The 24,032-nt window shown below is 39.8% G+C and overlaps 1 protein-coding gene across 3 annotated transcripts in view; it reads left to right on the top strand.

Moving 5' to 3' along the window:
• LOC106082695 (potassium voltage-gated channel protein Shaker) overlaps positions 1–24,032 on the top strand; it is a 694,624-nt gene that overhangs the window by 2,602 nt on the left and 667,990 nt on the right. Inside the window, exons 1-3 of one of the 3 annotated variants that reach the window (XM_059366519.1) lie at positions 10,580–10,735; positions 10,829–11,189; positions 11,513–11,581. The exons of 1 other annotated variant lie outside the window; for it this stretch is intronic. In XM_059366519.1, coding sequence (XP_059222502.1) covers positions 11,134–11,189; positions 11,513–11,581 — 125 coding nt within the window. In that variant the 5' untranslated portion in view covers positions 10,580–10,735; positions 10,829–11,133. Of the gene's footprint in view, positions 1–10,579; positions 11,190–11,512; positions 11,582–24,032 lie in introns of those variants that run through there. One more of the 3 variants, XM_059366518.1, reaches the window with a different exon arrangement.

Raw genomic sequence — 24,032 nt, 5'->3', positions numbered from 1 at the left:
TCTAGAGAACGTAATTATTATCCGATTTGACCGATTTACTGAATGAAGTGTTTCATTTACACTTTTAACATCTGTGTCAAGTATGGTTTAAATGAGTCCACATGCTAATATAGCCGCTATATAAACCGATCTCACGATAAGACTTCTTGGGTTTCTAGAAGGCTCAATTTTTATCCAATATTGTTAAAATTTTGATATGTCGTTTTGGTATGACTTCCAACAACTGTCTTAAGTATGGCCTAAATCGGTATAACCTGATATAGCTGCCCTATAAACCGATCTCCCAGCTTGACTTTCTGGAAGTGCAGTTATTACTCAATTTGACTGACCGATCTTGGATCTTCACTTCTTGAGCCTATAGTGGGCGCAATTCTTGCACGTGGTGTTTTGGTATCACTTCTAGCAACTTCGCTAAGTATGGTTCAAATCGGTTCATAATCTGGTATAGCTGCTATATAAACCGATCTTGGGTCTTGACTTCTTGAGCCGCTGGAGGGCGCAATTCTGATCCTATTTGGCTAAAATTTTGCATGAGGTGTTTTGTTATGATTTTTAATAACTGTTCTAAGTATGGCGCAAAACAGTGCATAACTTAATATAGCTGCCATATAAACCGATCTCGGATCTTGGCTTCTTGAGCCTCTAGAGGGCGCAATTCTCATCCGATTTGGCAGAAATTTTGTACAACGGTTTCTCTTATGACCTTTAACACACATGGCTTATATGGTCGGAGTCGATCAATAGCTTGATACGGCTCCCATATAAACCCATCTTCCAATTTTGTTCTTGAGCCCCTACAAGGTGCAATTCTTATCCGAATGAACTGAAATATTACACAATGACTTCTACAATGTTCAGCATTCATTTATGGTCCGAATCGGACTATAACTTGAAATAGCTCCAATAGCATAGAAGTTCTTATTCAATTTTTTTTGTTTGCCTAAAAGGAGATACCATGGCAAGAGCTCGACAAATGTGATCCATGGTGGAGGGTATATAAGATTCGGCCCGGCCGAATTTAGCCCGCTCTTACTTGTTTTTTATTAAATTAATGAAATCCGTTATATCATTGAATTATTAACCGACTTATGTCCAATTTATGGCTTCTCTCTCTCTCTCTTCTGTTCTGTGCACAAAATTAATTTTGCATACAAAGTAATTTAAGTATATAGAGATATTTCAAAATTGTTATTTTTGACAGCTGCTTTTCACAAAATAATTTTTAAGTGATTTCAAAACTCAAGTACACGCTGTTCAAGTATATGAAAATACTAATTTGCTAAAACATAAGTAAATATTGAATATTAGGGTGGAGCCTAAACGCAAAGCCATCAATACTAGATTATACATTAAATGTTAGATATATGGTTAAAAAATTGTTTTAGTGTTTAGATTATTTTATTCTATTTAATTTTTTATACCCACCACCATAGAATGGGGGTATACTAATCTAGTCATTCCGTTTGAAACACCTCGAAATATTGATCTAGGGCCCCATAAAGAACATATATTCTTGATTGTCTCGACACTCTGAATTGATTCCGTGTCCGTCCGTCCGAGCTAGCGGCTTGAAAATTTTCAAAGATGCTTTATATTGATGTAGGTCGTTGGAGATTGCAAATGGGCCATATCGGTTAAGATTTGGATATAGCTTCCATATATTAAACGTTCTCCCGATTTGACTTCTTAAGCCCCTGAAAGCCTCAATTTTCATCCGATTTGACTGAAATTTTGCATATAGTGTTCCGTTATGATTTCCAATTATTGTGCCAATTACGGTTCAAATCTGTCTATAACCTGATATAGCTCCCATATAAGCCGATCTTCCGATTTGACTTCTTAAGCCCCTGAAAGCCTCAATTTTCATCCGATTTGGCTGAAATTTTGTGCATGATGTTTTGTTGTGCCTATGAACAACTGTGTTACGTACAGTCCAAATCGGTCAAGAACCTGATATAGCTCCCATATAAACCATTCTCCCTATTTTGCTGAAATTTTGCGTATAGTGTTCTGTTATGACACTCAACAACTGCGCATAGTACAGTCCAATTAAGTCTATAACCAAATGTAGATCTCATATTTTAGCAGAATCCATGGTGGTGGGTTCCCAAGATTCGGCCCGACTAAGCATAGCACACTTTTACTTGTTTTATTTTATTTTATTTTAATTTAATTTTATATATTGATATTCCTACCCACCCCATTAAACTTTTATATACTCATATTATGTTCATGCATGAACATCTGTGTTAAGCAAAAAAAGCGAACCAAAAAAATATTTGGCATTATCTTAATTTTGTATTGAATGTTTTCAATCAAAACAAGTTCAAGCTAACTATAAATAATCACTTTGTGCTATAAATTCCTCATTGTTCTGAATAAACAAGCTATAAAAAACTGCTCAAGAGGCTAGAAGTAAATATTGAAAAAGAAAATACTTGTATGAAAATATTTTGTTAATTAAAATAATATTAATTTGTTGCCAAGGTAAAGGACATGGAGATTGAAGCTTTGAAGTTGATAATATTCATTTGTTCAAATAAAAAACAAGTCACAAGGCGTAAAGTTTGGCTGGGCGGAACTTTGGATACCCACTACCTCGGGTATATATGTAAACCACCTTTCCTCAAAATTCGGTGAAAATATCATACCTTGTCCCATATCAATTATAACAAAATATGTTCCGATTTGGACCAAATACTAATAAGTACACTAGCTATGTCTAAAAATAAACCGATCTGAACTATATACGACACGGATGTCGAAAAGCCAGTCACTGTGTCAAAATTTCAGTGAAATCGGATTATAATTGCGCCTTTTATGGGGCCAAGACTTTAAATCGAGATATCGGTCTACATGGCAGCTATATCCAAATCTATACCGATTTGGCCCAAGTTGCGTAAGAATGTCGAAGAGCCTAACACAAAGCACTGTGCCAAAATTCGGCGAAATGGGACAATAAATGGCTTTTTTATGGGCCCAAAACCTTAAATCGAGAGATCGGTCTATATGGCAGCTATATTCAAATCTGGACCGATCTGGGCAAAATTGATGAATGAGGTCGAAGAGCCTAACACAACTCACTGTCTCAAATTTCAGCGACATCGGACAGTAATGGACAATAAATGGCCCCAAAACCTAAAACCTAGATATCGGTCTATATGGCAGCTATATCCAAATCTGGATCGATCTGTGCGATTTTGCAGAAGTATATCAAGGGGCTTAACCTATCTCACTGTCCCAAATTTCGGCGACATCGGACAATAAATGAGCAATTTATGGGCCCAAAATCAAGAAATCGGTCTATATGGCAGCTATATCCAAATCTAAACCGATCTGGACTAAATTAAAGAAAGATATCGAAGGGCCTAACACAACTCACTGCCCCAAATTTCAGCAAAATCGTATAATAAATGTGGCATTTATGGGCCTAAGACCCTAAATCGGAGGATCGGTCTATATGGCGGCTATATCCAAATCTGCACCGATCTGATCTAAATTAAAGAGGGACGTCGTAGGGTCCAACCCAATTTACTGTCCCAAATTTCGGCGACATCGGGCAATAAATGCGCCTTTTATGGGTCCAAAACCTTAAATCGAGAGATCGATTGTAAAATTGCAAATTTTGCCCATGAACATTCCATTAAGGAACAGGGGCGTACTTCTCACATATTAATGAGTGCAGTCCGATTCAAGTTTAAGCTCAATGATAAGGGACTTCTTTTATATAGCCGAACGGCGTGCCGCAGTGTGACACCTCTTTTGAGGAGAAGTTTTTTCATGGCATAGTACCTCACGGATGTCGCCAGCATTAAGAGAGGATGACAACCGCAGAAAGTTTTATGATGGTCTCGCCAGGATTTGAACCCAGGCGTTCAGCGTCATAGGCGGACATGCTAACCTCTGCGCTACGGTGGTCACAGTTCCATTCTGAATACTTTGGATGCGGTGGTAAAATTTTTTTCTGATGGTCTCGCCAGGATTTGAACCCAGGCGTTCAGCGTCATAGGCGGACATGCAAACCTCTGCGCTACGGTGACCTCCGAACAAGGACTTGTTCTTATTAGTTTTTGATCCAAATCGAAATATATTTCGATGTAGCTGCTATGGGGCATAAGGTATGCATTTCAGCGGATTTTGACGAAAGGTGGTTTACGTGGAGGTGGTTAATATCCAAAGTTCGGTCCGGCCGAACTTAACGCCATTTTACTTCTTAGTCTATAACCGGCGCATTCATTACCCGATTTTGTTGAAGTTTGGACAACTAGTCCAGATGATATTTGAAATACGTAAGGTCAACTTCAGACCATACATAGATATAGCCGTCATATAGATCGAACTTTCAACTTAGGGCCTTAAGTTCATAAAATTCTCATTTATTGCTCGATTAGATGAATACCCGGGCACCAATTTCGACTCTCGATGCAAAGCCTCGACTTCAAAATACTTCGTATGCCATAGCAAGTGTCTGGCGGCAATGCCATAGAATTGCAAATGCAAGGCCATTGTTGAGGGCAGTCGAGTGGGGTAGGCCGTTGTAGGTTGGTGGTTACATTACTGCAAATATGCCAAAACCAGTGCTACCAAAAATTGGTAGGTTTTTACTCACTTGGTAGGTTGGCAGGCTGTCCTCAATTTTTGGTAGTTACTTTCAATATATCAATACCATATTAATTATTGAATAATCACCGGGGATAACATAAAATTATTTCACTTATTGTCCTTTCTGTGTATTCGTTTAAAATCCAGAATAAAACCATGGATGTCAAGGGGCCAAATACTGTAAATTTCAGGAATAAAAGTAAGTTCGGAAATTGACTTAACTGGTACGTCTTTAATGGGAAAACAGGGTTATATGGCATCTGAGATGATATCATGAAACTCACTGTTACAACGAAAATGGCTAATAAAAGCTCATTTAGGGGCTCAAATCCTTAAATCGCGATATTTCTTTATTCAAACTCGGCGCGATTGTTCTTTGAAATCGAGATGAAACTACGACTTTTATGAGTTCAAGACTTCTTATCGGGAGATCGATACAGAGGGCTCAAGATAAAGGCCATCTATGAACTTGAGGCTGTAGAGTGATTTCAACCAAAAAGGCGGTCGGACATTGTCTGCGAATATAACCATCATGTAGTATGTATGCTTTGTAGGGTTGATGATGTATACTTTGATGTGTTGCAAATGGAATGGTAAAATGACAAACTCTTCAGTGGTGGGTATACAAACATATACCCCATTTTCGGCTTCTAGAACATTTGGTAGGATTTGTTCGGGTTTGGTAGGATTTTTCTTAAATTTTGGGTAGAAAATAATTTTATTGAGTGGTAATCGGCCAACAGATGTGACTTGCAGCTTGACCTCAAGAATACAAAAACGGATAGGCAGTCAGATATGGCTAATTTCCAATTAGGAAGTGATTTCATCGCAAAATGTAAACTTAGTTAGCTGTTCTCTTTTTTAATACTCTGCACTACAGGGTATTCTAGGTAATAAAAAAATTTTTCCAAACATTTATTATACCACAATTATGTGTTCATTCATTAAATCTTTCCCGTTTATGCAATTTAAAATTTTATGGCTTTTTATACAATTTATTCAGCCAACTATTATTTTCATTCTGGCTGCCATAATGGTGTTCATGGTGTGTGTAATTGAAATATTCTGGTTGTTGAGTTTTTTCACAGTTCAAGATCCTCGCCACGCTCTCATTACGTTTGCTGCGTCGATCATTAACACTATTCGCTATTAAAACAGTTGGCATTGCTTTCGTTTTTCTGTTAGCGATAAAACTAAAATACACATTCGATTAAACAAATATTTTTGATTAATTAAACACAAGTGGAGAAGAAACGTTTGCTTATACCCAGGGTTGGGGGTATTCTAATGTAGTCATTCCGTTTGTAGCACCTCAAAGTAATGGGCTGATAACCCATAAAGTAGACCTGTTAATTTTAGTCGTAGCATTTTTAATCTGTCTGTCTGTCCATCCTACTCTCCGTCCATATATCCGTATTTCCATCAGATTGACCATCGGTCTGCTTAACCATTATAAAACCTTTCAAAATTTAAATATTTGGGAGAATCGTCATGACTTTTTAATCGTCTGTGAGGCTTTATATCTATTTATTCATCCGTGTGTCCGTCCGTCAGTTGTTATCACTCTAAAACCACGCTGAAGTGTGCTGAAATGTCGAACAGAGCTGTACTTTTCCATCCGCAGGTTAACTTTTTGAGTGGCAAATTCGGATCATAGTTGAATATGGCAGCTATCTTCTATATCCCAATAAATGACACATTTATTCCCCGATTTGGTTGAAATTTGAAATCCAGGGAATAATGCATTAGGCCTCCCGATGTCCGAACCGAATACAACCCAAATCGGACTATGATTAGGCATAGCCAATATTTAATCTGATTTTGGGTTATAAGCTTATAAGAGGCCATTTATAGCTCAATTATGCTTACATTGGGAATAGTAGTGGTTGTGGTACTACGAACCCCGATATCTGTACTAAATATGAGGCAGAACGGAACATATTTAGATGTAGCTGGAATATACACCGATTGTCAGTTCTTGACCCTTAAGCCAATAAAAGCCGCATTTATTACCTGATTTTGCAGAAATTCGGAACAGTGTTTTGTAGTACACCTCCCAATGTCCCTCCCAATTGAATATGGTCCAAAGCGGACCATACTCGCATATAATCGCCAATAGAATGACATGGCGATTAAGGGTGTGTACAGATCATAACAACCGCCTTTGTTGTTTAAAATTTCAGTGAAAGCGGTTAGTTGAAATTTTTGACAAAGGGTTGTACTGGCCCCCGATATCCGCGCCGAATATGGTCCATATCAGATTTTATTTATTTTAGCTGACACTTTAATCAATCTGCCGACTTTGGGTCTTAAGCCAAAAACATGCGCATTTATTACTCGATTTCGCTGAAATTTGGAAAAGTGAGTTGTACTGATTCACCCGAAGTTCCGTCCAAATCAGGTCATATTTACATATAGCTGCCATATAGACCGGTCTGCCGATTGAGGGTCTTGAGTTCATATTACCCAATTTCGCTGAAATATGGGACACTGGATGGAGTCCCTGATATTCCAATCGAAAATAGTTGAATATGTATGGTATAGCTACCATAAAGACCCATCTGCCGATTAAAAGTCGCAAACTCACATATGACGCATTTATATCCGGATTAAGCTGAAATTTGGAATAGTGATTTCTGAATGGTTTATATCGGATCGTTTTTAGGTATAGCTGGCATATAAACGATCAGCCGGTTTAGGGTCTAGGGACCATAAAAGGAGCATTAATAGTCGATTTCGCTGAAATTTGGAACAGTGAGTTGCGCTAGACCGACTATCTGGCGCCTTAACTGGCCACTATTCTCACAGCGTTCCTAGGACTTGCATATACTCCGAAAGCCTGGCAGAAGGCAAGGGTGGTGTTTATACCCAAGCCCGGCAAGCCAAGTTATGAGACATCAAAGGCCTATAGACCTATAGGTTAGGTTAGGTAAGAGTGGCAGTCCTTTACAGACTCACTTAGACAATTCCATTGTGATAACACAGTAGCGACACATCAAAGCTTCTGGCGGGAATCGAACCCACGACCCCTGCACTGGTAATCCAAGCACGCTACCAACTCGGCTACCAGGGCGCATTACGTCCTGTAAGGCTTACCTCCTTTCTACTCAAAACCATGGAATGCATTGTGGATACCGTGATAAGAGTAGAACATTCAGCGAACTGCTTAAATCCAAACAGCATGCCTATGTCAAGGGATGGTCGGTGGAGATTGCCCTGCACGAGGTTGTGCATAAAATAGAAGAATCCTTCGATGCTAAGATGAACACGTTGGCAGTTGGCATTGACATCGAATGATTAATAATGTGCGGACCGACACTTTGGCCCAATTCTTATACCAGCACCGGGTGAACCGGGTCTTCAGAGACTGGATAAACCATATGCTAAGGAACATTTGGATGATTACGGGATCCATGACGTATATAAAAGGGAGAAAGTTGCACAGGGCACTGCACAGGGGGCAATTTTTCCGCCATTCCTTTGGATGACCACCATAAAGTACCCATTAAGAATGCTGACTGAGGAGGGCTTTGAACCCGTCTTCTATGCAGACGAGTTTATAATACGTCTTAGGGGTAAGGATCCGAACCAGCTATGCATAATGGCCGAAAGATGCAGATGCAGATTTGGCCATGAACATTCCACTAAGGAACAAGGGCAAACTTCTCACATATCCATGAATGCAGTCCGATTCAAGTAAAATCTCAATGATAAGGGGCCTCTTTTTTATAGCCAAGTCCGAACGGCGTGACGCAGTGCGACACCTCTTTTGAGAGAAGTTTTACATAGTACCTCACAAATATTGCCAGCATTAGGAGGGGAAATCCACCGCTGAAAAATTTTTCTGATGGTCTTGACAGGATTTGAACCCAGGCGTTCAGCGTAATAGGCCGGCATGCTAGCCCCTGCGCTACGGTAGCCTCCGCAGAAGGGCCGAAAAGGTCTTCCATATGGCATATGATTGGTCTAGACCCAGGGGTTTGAATGTTAACCCAGAGAAGACTGAAATATGACTGGTCACGAGGAAGACGAAGGTGGGCCAATTTGACGTACCACGTTTCCTCAATAAAACGATTGCGATATCTGACAAGGTCAATTACTTAGGATTGTTCTTGGAAAGGAAGCTTAATTGGAAGTGTCACATTAAGGAGCGTACTGAGAAGGCTGACAGATGTTGGGCACTATGTAGATGGGACGAAGGCTCGAAACGGGGCCTGAATCCGAGGATAGTTCAATGACTCTACAGAAGCGTGATAAGACCAATACTTACATACTCCTCAGTAGTTTGGTGGACTGCTATGGAGAAAAAGTGAAAAGGTCCATATTTTGATATAGCTGTCATATAGACCGATCCGTCGATTTAGGGTCTTAGGCCCATAAAAGCCAAATTTATTATAAGATATTACTAAAATTTAGGATAGTGAGTTGTGTAAGGCCAGTCGATAACCTTATTCAATTTGGCCCAGATCGGTTCAGATTTGAATATATATATATGCCATATAGACAGATCTCTAGATTTAAGGTTTTGGGCCCATAAAAAGCGCATTTATTGTCCGATGTCGCCGAAATTTTGGGACCGGGAGTTGTGTTAGGACAGTCGATAACCTACTTCAATTTGGCCCAGATCGGTCCAGATTTGGATATAGCTGTCATATAGACAAATCTCTCCATTTAAGGTTATGGGCTATCAAAAGACGCATTTATTGTCCGATGGGGCCGAAATTTGGGACAAAGAGTTGTTTTGCGCCCCTCGACATACTTATAGAATATGGCACAGATTGGTCTAGATTTAGATATAGCTGTCATATAGACCGATCTCTCTATTTAAGGTTTTCGGCCCATAAAAGGCGCATTTATTGTCCGATGTCACTTCACGTCACGAAATTTGGGACAGTGAGATGTGTTAGGCCCTTTGACATTCTTCTTCAATTTGGTTTAGATCGGTTCAGATTTGGATATAGCTGCCATATAGACCTATCTTGCGATTTAAGGTTTTAAGTCCACAATAGGCGCATTTTTTTCCGATTTCGCCGAAATTTGGGACAGTGAGTTATGTTAGGCCCTTCAACATCCTTCTTCAATTTGGCCCAAATCGGTGCAGATTTGGATATAGCTGCCATTTGGATATAGCTGCCATTTGGATATAGCTGCCATTTGGATATAGCTCCCATATAGATATTGAGCAGAAACTTTGCTTTTATAATTTTTTCTAGCCATGGGCAGTATAAGGTCACAAATCGGCTATATCGACCTTAATATCGATATGGCCCCTTTAAAAACTAATTTAGCTGAATTTTGGAATTCTATGCCCATGGAAATCCTTCCCGAATATGGTGTTAATCGGTTAATATTTGGATACATGGGCCAATCTACCGATTTAAGGTATTTGGGTCATGTCAATTATTACCCGATTTTCCTAAACTTCAGAGCAACGCGTTCTCTTACACCAGTCTAAACAGTATAAACCTCATCTTATAACCGAATTTAAAAAAAAATTTTATTTGTTTTTTTTTTTTCATAGCCATACTTCCGGCTTTGGCGGCTTTTTAGCATTTTCCTCTCCCCCTTCTCTTACAGCTTTGTCACATTGTTCTATCCAAAGACATTCCTTCACATATTCAATTTCAAGAGTATCGTGTTGTTCAAAGCCAAGGCTTTCCCGGGTGGTCACTCAAATTGTCTATCATTCAATTGTCGACTTTTGGTAGAGCCATCCAAAACCATCCATCGATTTGCTGAAATGGTGGTCATTCGCTAGTGTCACCAATGTCAAGTGGTGGTCACAGCACGAGTACAAAAGCTGGGCCTTTTCAGTGAGGGGAAGGGTAGGCCAGGTGCTGGTGCCGGGGCTGGTGCTGCTGCTGTTGGTGGTAAACCCTTAGCGTGTTGTAAAAAACTAAAACAAAGAGAGGAGAAACAAAACTAAAAACCTGCAAAAAAAAAAAAAGATTAAAATTAAATTAGAAAAAATATAACAGGCAGTCGTCAAAACATAATTTTTCTTGTCAGTTTTCAGTGTGTAACTCGCCTCGCCTCTAACGCCATTTGCCAAAAGCGTTAGCGTTTAGTTATCTTAAAGCCCAACTGTTGTCATGTCGTTGTAAAATTTTTGCCTTGGAGCAGCGCATAACGGGTCTCTAAGCTCGCTTGGCTAATTAGTTGTGGCGTTTTTGGTTTTTCCTACCAACCACATAAGAGATTGTGTTTGTTTGATTCGACATTGCAGGGCATCATTTATCGGGAAATTTTTTGAGTGAAAAAAAAAACCAAGGGAAGAAAGAAAAACTTCTTCAAGTGTTTGGCTATCTATAGAATAAAATTTAATTTCTTACAAAAACAAATCTCAACCACTGCCTCAGTCCATCCATTACCGTTCCAGTACCGTGCAAAAAAAAAAACTGTGCCAAATATGAAAAGCATAATTGCTCTGCTCAAGCACCCCCAAGTGTCTCGCTTTCAGTTTAATTAAATCCAGTGGCCGTATAGAAAAATTGAGGTGTTGTCCATCACGCACCACGCAGCTGTGCGAGAATGCGGGAGCAGCAGCCTGCTCGTTCCACCGCCCAAGCGAGAAATAAGAGAAAGAGGTGCGTGAAATTAGTTCGCATTATCGTTTCCGGTCTTGCAACGTTCGGTGAACTTAATTTCCGGGCAATTAACTGTGCATTTAAGAAATCCAAAACACTACAAAAAAAAAAAAACTCCACAGTAAAATCGAAGAACAATGCAAAGGTGTTCTTCGCAATGTGTTATTGTTCGTCACTTGTTAATCTTTTCCTTTTTGTTGTTCTTTAATTCGCTGCCTTCGATATTCACCTTTGATCCTTTGGCAATGATTGAAAAATGCCTATGCCTATGTGGGCTCCTTTGAACTGTATATGAATTACGCCGTCGTCTATTCGCAACACAGCAAAGAGAGGGAGTTACAAATCGCCCTAAAGGAATTGGAACAAGCACAGAAAGATTTACAACTCGTAAAGTAAATATATAAAATAAACATTTACCCTATATATATGTACAAAAATATATGTATTTGAAAGTCCCCACCCCCAAAACAAAGCAATTGCTATAAATTGCCCCTTCAAGGTATGCTAAGCTAAGTGTAATTCTAATAATGGTAGCTATAATTATGCCAATGCTATAAATAAATGTTAAACTTGTTGGAGAAACCAAGATTGTACTCAACTGCATGGGACCAAAAGCTGTTCGAAGGTTAAGGTTCTATTATTACACCCACCACCGAAGAATGGGGGTATATTCGTTTTGTCATTCCGTTTACAACACATCGAAATATCCATTTCTTGATCAGCATAAACATCTAAGACGATCAAGCCATGTCCGCCCGTCTGTCCGTCTATCTGTCTGTTGAAATCACGTTACAGTCTTTAAAAATATAGATATTGAGCTGAAACTTTGCACAGATCGAAGATGGGCTATATCGGACTATATCTTGATATAGCCCCCATATAGACCGATCGACCGATTTAAGGTCTTAGACCCATAAAAGCCACTTTTATTATCCGATTTTGCTGAAATTTGGGACAGTGAGTTGTATTAGGCCCTTTAACATCCTTCGTCAATTTGGCTTAGATAGGCCCAGATTTGGATATAGCTGCCATTAGACCGATCCTCCGATTTAGGGTCATAGGCCCTTAATAGCCACATTCATTATCAAATTTTGCTGAAATTTGGGACAGTGAGTTGTGTTAGGTCCTTCGATATCATTCTTAAATTTGGTCGAGATCGGTCTAGATTTGGATATAGCTGCCATATAGACCGATCTTCCGATTAAGGGTCTCAGGCCCATAAAAGCCACATTCATTATCAAATTTTGCTGAAATTTGGGACAGTAAGTTGTCTTAGGTCCTTCGACAATCTTCCTCAATTGGGCCCAGATCGGTCCAGATTTGGATATAGCTGCCATATAGACCGATCCTCCGATTTAGGGTCTTGCGCCTATAAAAGAGGCATTTATTGTCTGATTTTGCAAAGATTTGGAACAAGGAGTTGTGTTAGACCCCTTGACATCCTTCTTCAATTTGGCCCAGATCGGTCGAGATTTGGATATAGCTGCCATGTAGACCGATCTTCCGATTTAGGGTCTCAGGCCCATAAAAGCCACATTTATTATCCGATTTTACTGAAATTTGGGACAGTGAGTTGTGTTAGACCCTTCAACATTCGCCTTCAATTAAGCCCAGATCGGTTGAGATTTGGATATAGCTGCCATATAGACCGATCTTTCGATTTAGGGGCTCAGGCCCATAAAAGCCACATTTATTATCCGATTTTGCTGAAATTTGGGACAGTGAGTTGTGCTAGGCCGGTCAATATCCATCTTCAATTTGGCCTAGATCGGTCCAGATTTGGATATAGCTGCCATATAGACCGATCTCTCGATTTGGGCTTTTGGGCCTATAAATGTCGCATTTATTGCCCGATGTTGCCGAAATTTGAAACAGTGAGTAAGATTAAGCCCCTCGACATGCTTTTGCAATATGGCCCAGATCGGTCGAGATTTGGATATAGCTGCCATATAGACTGATCTTTCGATTTAAGGTCTTGGGCCCACAAAAGGCGCATTTATTATCCGATTTGGCCTAAATTTGGGACATTGAGTTGCGTAAGGCCTTTCGACATCCATCTTCAATTTGGCCCAGATCGGTCCAGATTTGGATATAGCTGCCATATAGACCGATCTCTCGATTTGGGCTTTTGGGCCCATAAATGTCGCATTTATTGTTGAATGTCGCCGAAATTTGAAACAGTGAGTAAGATTAAGCCCCTCGACATGCTTTTGCAATATGGCATAGATCGGTCCAGATTTGCATATAGCTGCCATATAGACCGATCTCTCGATTTAAGGTCTTACGCCCATAAAAGGCGCATTTATTGTCGAATGTCGCCGAAATTTGGGACAGTGAGTTGTATTAGGCCCTTCAATATTCGTCTTCAATTTGGCTCATATTGGTCTAGATTTGGATATAGCTGTCATATAGACCGATCTCTCGATTTAAGGTCTTGCGCCTATAAAAGGCGCATTTGTTATCCGATTTGGCCTAAATTTAAGACATTGAGTTGCGTTAGGCCTTTCGACATCCATCTTCAATTTGGCCCAGATCGGTCCAGATTTGCATATAGCTGCCATATAGACCGATCCCTCGATTTGGGCTTTTGGGCCCATAAATGTCGCATTTATTGTCCGATGTCGCCGAAATTTGAAACAGTGTGTATGATTAAGCCCCTCGACATGCTTTTGCAATATGGCACAGATCGGTCCAGATTTGCATATAGCTGCCATATAGACCGATCTCTCGATTTAAGGTCTTGCGCCCATAAAAGGCGCATTTATTGTCGAATGTCGCTGAAATTTGGGACAGTGAGTTGTGTTAGGCCCTTCAATATTCGCCTTCAATTTGGCTCATATTGGTCTAGATTTGGATATAGCTGTCATATAGACCGATCTCTCGATTTAAGGTCTTGCGCCTATAAAAGGCGCATTTATTGTCCGATTTCGCCGAATTTTGGGACAATGAGTTATATTAGGCTCTCCAACCTACTTCTGTAATATGGCACAGATCGGTCCAGATGTGGATATAGCTGCCATATAGACCGATATCTCGTTTTAAGGTCTTGGGCCCATAAAAGGCGCATTTATTGTCCGATTTTGCCGAAATTTGGGACAATGAGGAGTTATGTTCAGCCCTCCAAGCTACTTTTGTAATATGGCTCAGATCGGTACAGATTTGAAAATAGCTGCCATATAGACCGAACTCTCGGTTTAAGGTTTTGGCCCCATAAAACGCACATTTATAATCCGATTTAGCTGAAATTTGAATCATCGGTGTCGTATATGGTTCATATCGGTCTATTGTTACTTATAGTTACCAAAAATACCAATATTGTGTTCTACAAATTGAACAATGACTGTTACTTATTAGATCTCCCAATATGCGTGTCGAATTTGGTCCAAATCGGACCAGTTTTCGGTATAGCTGCTATGGGGACATAAATTATACATTTTTCACCGGATTATGACGAAAGGTGGTTTACATATATACCCGATGTGGTGGGTACCCAAGTTGTAATATACATAATGAGGCAATTACTTTTAGCCATGTCCGTCCGTCCGTCTATCGAAATCACGATAGTTGTCGGACGCGTAAAGCTAGACGCTTGAAATTTTGCACAGATACTTTTGATGTAGGTTAGACCATAGATACGGCGAATGGCTCTCCTCCTTGCCCTGTCACTTTTGGGATGCACAATAAATTGGCAGTTGAACAACCTGGAGCATCTTTTCGGATCGGTCACGGTTACTTCGCCAAAAGTGACTAAGGTCCTGTCATCCCGTTTACCGGGGTTCGAGAGTGACTTAATAGTAGACCACAGCTTGCCTTAACCGGTGCCTAAGTTACATTGCTTCAAGTGTTCCAGCCACAAATTCCGCTTATTTTCGTTGACTACCCTGTTTATTTCCAGATTCTGCTCACTGATCCTGGGGTAAGTGGGGTCCATACCACGAATCCCATCACGCTCGTCGGCGAGTACCACTGCCTGCGCCTGGAAATTGGGACGCACTTGGGGTATTCGACCGGCTGGTGTAAAGTGAGCGGCTGCTGCGTTAATGATGTCTCGGAATTTCCTCTCGGCAACTAGCAGATCCGAGGACGGTGGCAGTTCACTGAAGCGGCAATTGGTATACTCTCTGAAGGCAGCCCAATTGATAAACGTCCGGCGCTCAGAGGTTATGAAGTCGGGTGGTCGGTCGATGGTGAGAATTATGGGGAGGTGGTCTGACCCCAAAAAGAGATGACGACATGACAGGAAGCGTCACTCAGGAGATCAGGGGATGCAATGGAGATGTGTGGTGAGCTGCTGCATCTCCTCGTAATCCTAGTGGCGGCATCCTCATTCACCGTGCAAAACGTGGAGCCTTCAATCAGCTCTGCCAAAACTATGGCACGCTGTTCGTTACGTAAGGGAGAATGCCATGAAGTGTGATGCGCATTAAAGTCCCCTAGAACCAGATGAGCGATCCTTATGTAGCACATTGTATTCGTGACAACTGTGCAAGCTGCGGGTTCGTCTATAACCTGGTACAGCTCCCTTGTAAACCGACTTCACTTTGTGAGTCCTTTCAAGCCTTAATTTTTGGCTGAAATTTTGCATGCGGTGTTCTGTTATGACTTCCAACAACTGTGGAAAGTACGGTCCAAATCGGTCTATAACCATGAAATAGTTCTCATATGTACAGGTCCTTGTTCCGTTCATAGAAGCTTTAATTTTTGGTGGTTTGACAGAAGTTTGGTTTGTAGAATAAAATTATGCCCTTCAACTAAATTTATTTTGTATACATTTTTAACAGAATCCATGGTGGTGGGTTCCCAAGACTCGGCTCTGTCGAAGTTTTTTTCAAAAATGTTTTTCCGTTTGGACTCGACTCTAAAGAGGAGGCCCCTTATCATTAAAAAAACTTTAATCGGAAATTGGACAAAATAATCGAGGGTCAAACATTATTGGTCTAATGGAGGTTATTGGGTGTTCAATATGAATACGAAATAGAGTTATTTAAGGTCAATTACTTAGCACTTTTTCTTTCTTTCCTGTCCTGTATCATACCTCCCTCGTATAATTTTGTTTTCCTTAGTAGTTACAATGGAAATCTTCATGTAGTCTTTGCTTGCGTGCAATAGTGAAATTGTTTTTCATACTTCATAGTGCTTTAAAAAGTTTTTATTTTTAGATTTCCGCCAAAACAGAGAAAAGTTTTGGAGCAAATAAGACCAAATTCTTCATTATTCGTAACCGAAACATTGAAAATAAGAATAGCTTCTCCATTTTGTGTGTGTGTGTATCTGCGTTGGTAATCCCATTATGACGCGGTAGTTTTGAGCTTTGTTTCCTTCTTCGAACCACTGCAAAGGATAATTTCAATTGCTGTTCCTTCCTGTCTGACCGGATGGTAATTAAACAATGAATAATTTGAGGTTTAAGGTTTCTTTTTGCCCTAAATAAGCTGCAGTTGAATACTTCAAGGAGCATTTCTTTAGATTTGCTGCATATTTTATTTATTTTTATACCCTCCACCATAAGATGGGGGGTATACTAATATCGTCATTCTGTTTGTAACTACTCGAAATATTCGTCTGAAACCCCATAAAGTATATATATTCTTGATCGTCGCCACATTTTATGTCGATCTAGCCATGTCCGTCCGTCCGTCCATCCGTCCGTCCGTCCGTCCGTCTGTCGAAAGCACGCTAACTTCCGAAGGAGTAAAGCTAGCCGCTTGAAATTTTGCACAAATACTTTTTATTAGTGTAGGTCGCTTGGTATTGTAAATGGGCTATATCGGTCCATGTTTTGATATAGCTGCCATAAAAAAAGATCTTGGGTCTTGACTTCTTGAGCCTCTAGAGTGCGCAATTCTTATCCGATTGGAATGAAATTTTGCACGACGTGTTTTATTATGATATCCAACAACTGTGCCAAGTATGGTTCAAATCGATTCATAACCTGATATAGCTGCCATATAAACCAATCTTGGGTCTTGACTTCTTGAGCCTCTAGAGTGCGCAATTCTTATCCGATTGGAATTAAATTTTGCACGACGTGTTTTGTTATGATATCCAACAACTGTGCCAAGTATGGTTCAAGACGGTCCATAACCTGATATAGCTGTCATATAACCCGTCCTTGGGTCTTGACTTCTTCAGCCTCTAGAGGGCGCAATTTTTATCCGATTGGAATGAAATTTTGCACGACGTGTTTTGTTATGATATCCAACAACTGTGCCAAGTATGGTTCAAATCGGTCCATAACCTGTTATAGCTGCCATATAAACCGATCTGGGATTTTGACTTCTTGAGCGACTACAGGACGCATTTTTTATCCGATTTACCTGAAATTATGCTTGAGGTGTTTTTTTTATGATTTTCAACAACTGTACTAAGTATGGTTGAGATCGGTCCATAACCTGATATAGCTGTCATATCAACCGATCTGGGGTCTTGACTTCTTCAGCCTCTAGAGGGCGCAATTCCTATCCGATTTGGCTTAAACTTTCCACGCCGTGTTTCAGATATGACTTCCAACAACTGTGCCAAATACGGTTCAAATCGGTCCATAACCTGATATAGCTGTCATATAAACCGATCTTGGGTCTTGACTTCTTCAGCCTCTAGAGGGCGCAATTTTTATCCGATTTGACTGAAATTTTGCACGACATGTTTATTTATAACTTCCAACAACTGTACTAAGTATGGTTTAGATCGGTCCATAACCTTATATAGCTGCCATATAAACCGATCTGGGATTTTGACTTTTTGAGCCTCTATAGGGCGCAATTATTATCTGATTTGGGTGAAATTTTGTACAACGGCTTCTCCCATGACAGTTAACATACGCGTCAAATATGAACTAAATTGGACTACAGCCTGATACATCTCCCATATAAACCGAACTCCCTATTTGACTCTTTGAGCCCCTAAAGGTCGCAATTCTTATTCGATTTGGCTAAAATTTTACACAATCACTTCTAGTATGGTCTCCAACTTTCAGTTTAATTAGCATAACAATTCTTCTCTTTTATCCTATGTTTGCCTAAAAAGAGATACCGGGAAAAGAACTCGACAAATGCGATCAATGGTGGAGGGTACATAAGATTCGGCCCGGCCGAACTTAGCACGCTTTTACTTGTTTGAACTACAGTAGCGACATACCATGCTTCAGGTGGGAATCGAATACACAAATCCCTCTCTGGTAATCATTACAGGCTACTAATTTGTCTACCGGGTCGACAATAAATAAATAAATTATTTTAAATAAGGTATTTTATTCATTTTTTTGCATTTAAAGCGTTAAAATAGGATAATTTTACAGTTCTATAAAGGAAGTCTGTCAATTAAACATATTTTAAATCTATTGGTTGCCCAAAAAGTAATTGCGTATTTTTCATATAGTCGGCGTTGACAAATTTTTTCACAGCTTGTGACTCTGTAATTGCATTCTTTCTTCTGTCTTCTGTTATCGGCTGTTACTTTTAGCTTGCTTTAGAAAAAAAGTGTAAAAAAAGTATATTTGATTAAAGTTCATTCTAAGTTTTATTAAAAATGCATTTACTTTCTTTTAAAAAATCCGCAATTACTTTTTGGGCAACCCAATACATTAAAGCTATGTTCAGGTTAGTCAAATATTTGACCTAAGTTGTTTTATCACTTTTTACCAATCTGAACGAAGCTTAAGTTTTGTGAATATCGGTGTAAATATTTTGTGAATAATTTAAATTTCTCCACGTGCCCATGCTGCACTTTTGACTTCTCCCGTCTGCCCTACAATTCATTGCGTTCATTGGTTCCCAACCGATTTCGTCATCCAAAATGACAAACAGCTTTTGGTCTGCTGACACCCTTCAAGGGCTAAACTAAACGTTTAGTCGGTTTGCTTACCCTTTTTCGCGTGTTTTTTCGATTTTACCATTGAAGTGTATTCCAAGGTTGAGTATGCTACAAAAGGCGATGAAATGGAGAAACACTTACAAATCATACATTTATACAGTTAAGAAATAAAAGCGTATATGCATTATTTTGTAATATTTTCAACGTGTGCTCTTAAGCTGCTTGAAATTGTTTTTGTGAAAATGCTCAAACATATGGAAAGGCTTAAAGTCTTAGTTTGCACATGTGACGATTTCTGCAAATGATTAGGCAATTCAACAAAAGGTCAAAGATATTTTGACGTATTCAAAACTTTGGTGTGGTTTTTATATAAAAAAATACTAGCAGAACCGAGTCCGCTCTGCTGCTGCTTTTTTCACTTTCTAATAACTGTTATTTGAGCTCCCTATTCCATAATGGGGTTGGGGTGGCCATCCAGACACAAGATCCTGAAATAACTTTCATTTAAACCCTATGGCGGTATGGTCGTTAAGTATATCCAATTTGGTGTGTTTTTGAGGGTTGGGTGCCTACTCAGACAGGTCCCTGAAAATAAATATTTAATTCGAGCTTTACTTCCAAATGTCTTTCATTTGAGCCTCATATGGTCGTGAATGGTATATAAATCCAATTTCGACTTATTTGGACCAAAATTTGTTATCAGTTTCCTTTTCTACTCTCAAATACCTTTCGTTTTAGTCCCATGTTATCCTGATTGGTCTATATATCCTTTTCACGGGTGTTGGTGGTAGGGCATCCCCTTAGATACCCCACCCCAAATTTGTATACCGCGTTTATATATCGCTTAAATTGTCCCTCCTATCTCTGTGGTCTAAAGTTTTTGAAAATTGGGGTATTTTGCTTATAAAACGAATATGTTTCTCAATTTGCAAAAAAACAAATCTTCATAGCGTTGGATGATGTTCCATACATAAGTGCATTACAAAATTAATTTGTACCCCCATCCTATGGTGGTGCATGTAACAATACCCCCAATAATCAATCAATGCGGTATTCCCATCACAAGGTTTATCATCTGCCGCTGTGGTTTTTCCTTGCCAAAGTTTCGCTAACAATGCAGATATTGATAAATGGTGAAAAACACTTTTGTCTGCTTGACAACAGCAAACAAACAGAGCAATAATTTCCACATGGTGACGAACATGCTGAAATGGGTCAAAAATATGTTGACATATTGGAGAGGATACCAATCATAATGAGATATTTTCATAGCATTTGTTTTCAATGGAGTTCCAACAAAAATTCATATTCAACATTTAAACTAAAGATTTCCCTAACGTGAAAACAAGTATTTCTAAACTTGGGAATATTTTGATGAAAATTTAAAAATTTTTGCAATTTTTATTTTGCAAAATTTTCCAATTTCACGAAATTGTATATTTTTGTGAAATTTTATAATTCTTCGAATTTTTATTATTATGTGATATTTAAAAATTTTGTAAAATTTCACAGTTTTGTGAAATTTCCTAGTTTAAGGAAATTTTATAATTTTGTGAAAGTTAAAAAATTTGTGATATTTCATAAACCTGTGAAAATATGGATATCCTTCCTTAATGCAATTCGAAAAAAACCCTGTGTCCCATATCTTAGAAATAGGTATGAATGTTTGTCTTGGGACATAGACGGGGTTTGGTGATATTCGTACGTTTAGGTACTAAATAATCAAAAAAAAAAAAAAACAGGAAATGAAGAATGTTCGCCCAGCGCAAATGTAAACGGCTACAATTATGTAACTGGGCTCAAATAACACTATGGCAAACAAAATTGTGAGACTAAATGAATTTTTGCACATTTGTACCAGGTACTCAGAAGTCGGAGTCCTGGAGACAGGATCGAGTAATTTTGTCCTGAGTCGGAATGTAGAAATTGATCTCATGCTAAATTTCAACCAATTTCGAAGAGAATTGCGCCCTCTAGCGGCTCAAGAAATCAAGATCAAAAATCGGTTTATATGGCAGCTATAGCAGGTTATACACTGATTTAAATCATATTAAAGACAGTTCTTGGAAGTGATACCAAAAATCATGTGCAAACATTTAGTCAAGTCAGACGATAATTGCGCCCTCTAGAGGCTCTAGAGGCTCAAGATGTCAAGACCGAAGATGGGTTTATATGGCAGTCATATCAAAACATGGACCGATATGGCTCATTTAGAATCCCAACCGACCTACACCAATAAAAAGTATTTGTGCAAAATTTCGAGCGCCTAGCTATACTCCTTCGAAAATTAGCGTGCTTTTGACAGACGAACGGACGGACGGACATGGCTAAATCGACTTAATATGTCATGACTATTATGAGTATATATATACTTTAAGAGGTCTTAGGCGCATATTTCGAGGTGTATCAAATAGAATGACGAAATTAGTATACCCCCATCCTATGGTGGGAGGTATAAAAACAGATAAACCACGAGCTCGGATTGAAAACTTAAAATTAAAAAAAACCATGATTGTTTGTGGGAAAATTTTTCTTAGGGATACTGTTACTCAAATGCTGGTTTTAGAAAATATAAGCTGTTCTGCTCCTCTTCATTAGAAGCACACGAAAAACAAGTTTTTTACTTACTACCATATGCATCTTCCCAGTATAATTTGTTTATCTACTACCGAATACCTTTTGTTGAACTCCATATAGCCATGATTGACAAATATTCACAATTTAGAAGGTGGTTTGAGGGGTACACAAACTCCTATCACTTGAACCTAATTTTTAATACCACATTCGTAGTCTACCCGCAAATACCTTTTTTTTGAGTTCCATATTATCATGTTCATCTAATATGCCCACTTGGGACGGTCTTGGTTTTAGGGCGGCGCCCTTAGTAAATACACCCAATTTTTAATATGCGATAATCATACTCGTACTCTTCTCCCAAAAACAATTCATTGGAGTCCCTTATTGTCGGGGTCGGTCGTTTGGTTGTGTTCGGTCACCCGTGAGGGTGGCCGCGTTGATTGTAAAGTTCCATGTTGATGCTGATAGGTGAGGCGTAGCCCGTGAGGCCACCGTGTCCTGTTTGTGTTTGTGTATATCGTCCCCTTGTATGTTTGATGCATACTTTTGTATGCTGGCTTGAGGTACGCTTAGGGCGATTTTTCTCATCCTGATGACCCGTCCGGAACTGTTTGGGGTTCAACTGGTAGTAGTCTTTTAAGGCTACGAAGTCAGACCGGAGACTTTAATCTGGTACCACGGGTGTCAGGAGCCGCTGGATCTTTGGTTCCAGTCTGACTATGGTGAGGCCCCAGTGGGGAGCAACGTGGTGGCTGTGGTTTGTACCCAAATCGAGGGTAGAGCATAAGCTCGGCGTGGAGTTGCGTTTTCAACTGGGTGCCGTGACCCATAGATCGGAAGGAGTTTTAGGTAGTGCTCCGCTCCTAACCAAGGAGGTGAACACGTCCAAATACGTGGGATCAAATTGGTACTCATGTTTGGGTTACCACATGTGTGGGCCGTGATGGCAAGTATCTGCGTAAAACTGGACATTCGTGTCGCGGTCGGTCCACTTGTGATTTTGGGCGGTTCTTTTGGTGTGGTATTGGGCTTGGGCGGCGTCCTTGGTACTTGGATTACATTTTTGACATTATATTCGTATTCTACTCTTGAATAGCTTTAATTTGAGTCCCATATTGTCCCGATCGGTCCACTTTTTATTTTGGGTGACACCCTAGGTACTTGGATCCAATTTTCGACATCATTTTCGTATTCTACTCCCGAAAACCTTTCACTTGAGACCATATTGTACCGATCGGTCCACTTTTGACTATGGGCAATACTTTTAGGTCGGTTTTGGGCCTTGGGCGGCTCCCTAGATACTTGGATCGAAATTATAATTTCATATTTAAACCCTACTCCCGAACACCTTTCATTGGAGTCCTATATTGTCCCGATCGGTTGACTTTTTATTTTGGGCGATACTATCGGGGCGACGCCTTAGGTACTTGGATCCGATTTTTGGCATCATATTCGCATTCTACTCCCGAACACCTTTCATTGGAGTCTTATATTGTCCCGATCGGTACACTTTTTATTTTGGGCGATACTCTTGGGGCGATACCTTAGGTACTTGGATCCAATTTTTGAAGCCGTATTCATGTTCTACTCCCGAAAAACTTTCATTTGAGTCCCATTTTGTCCCGATCGGCCCACTTTTCATTTTGGGTGGTTCTTTTGGTGCGGTTTTGGGCTTAGGGCGGCGTCCTAGGTACTTGGATTAGATTTTTGACATTATATTCTTATTCCACTTCCGAATACCTTTTGTTTGAGTTTTATATTGTCCCGATCGGTCCACTTTTTGTTTTGGGCGGTACTCTAGGGGCGACGCCCCCGGAGTTTGAATACGATTTTTGACACCATATTCATGTTCTACTCCCGAAAAACTTTCATTTGAGTCCCATGTTGTACCGATCGGTATACTTTTTATTTTGGGCAATACTCTCGGGGCGACGCCTTAGGTATTCGGATCCGACTTTTGGCATTATATTCGTATTCTATTTCCGAAAACCTTTCATTTGAGATCATATTTTCCCGAGCGATACACTTTTGGGGCGGTTTTGGGCTTGGGATGGCTCCCTAGGTACTTGAACCCAAATTTAAAATATCATTGGGGTCCTATATTGTCCCGATCGGTCCACTTTCTATTTTGGGTACTTCTTTTGGGTGGTTTTGGGCCTGGGGCGGCCTCCTAGTACTTGAACGCAATGTTTAATGGCCAGGCTCGTAATATCTTTCATATTACCCAAAGCGGTAAAAGTGTCCTGTTGGGTGGTGTTTTTCGGGGTGGGGTACCCCCGACACTTAGCGTGCCATTTTTAATGCCAAGTTCACATTCTACTCTTAAACACCTTTCATTTGATACCCTTATTAACCCAATTGGTAAATATGTCCGTTCTGGTGGGTTTTGGGATGGGGCGTCTCCTAAGGTTAGTTGACACAAAGTTTTGTAACAATTTTATGTTTTCGGGGTAC

This window comes from Stomoxys calcitrans, chromosome 4 (genome assembly GCF_963082655.1).
Source record: "Stomoxys calcitrans chromosome 4, idStoCalc2.1, whole genome shotgun sequence".
NCBI lineage: Eukaryota > Metazoa > Arthropoda > Insecta > Diptera > Muscidae > Stomoxys > Stomoxys calcitrans.
The sequence above is the reverse complement of the archived record's forward strand: the minus strand, read 5'-3'. Positions and strand labels throughout refer to the sequence as shown.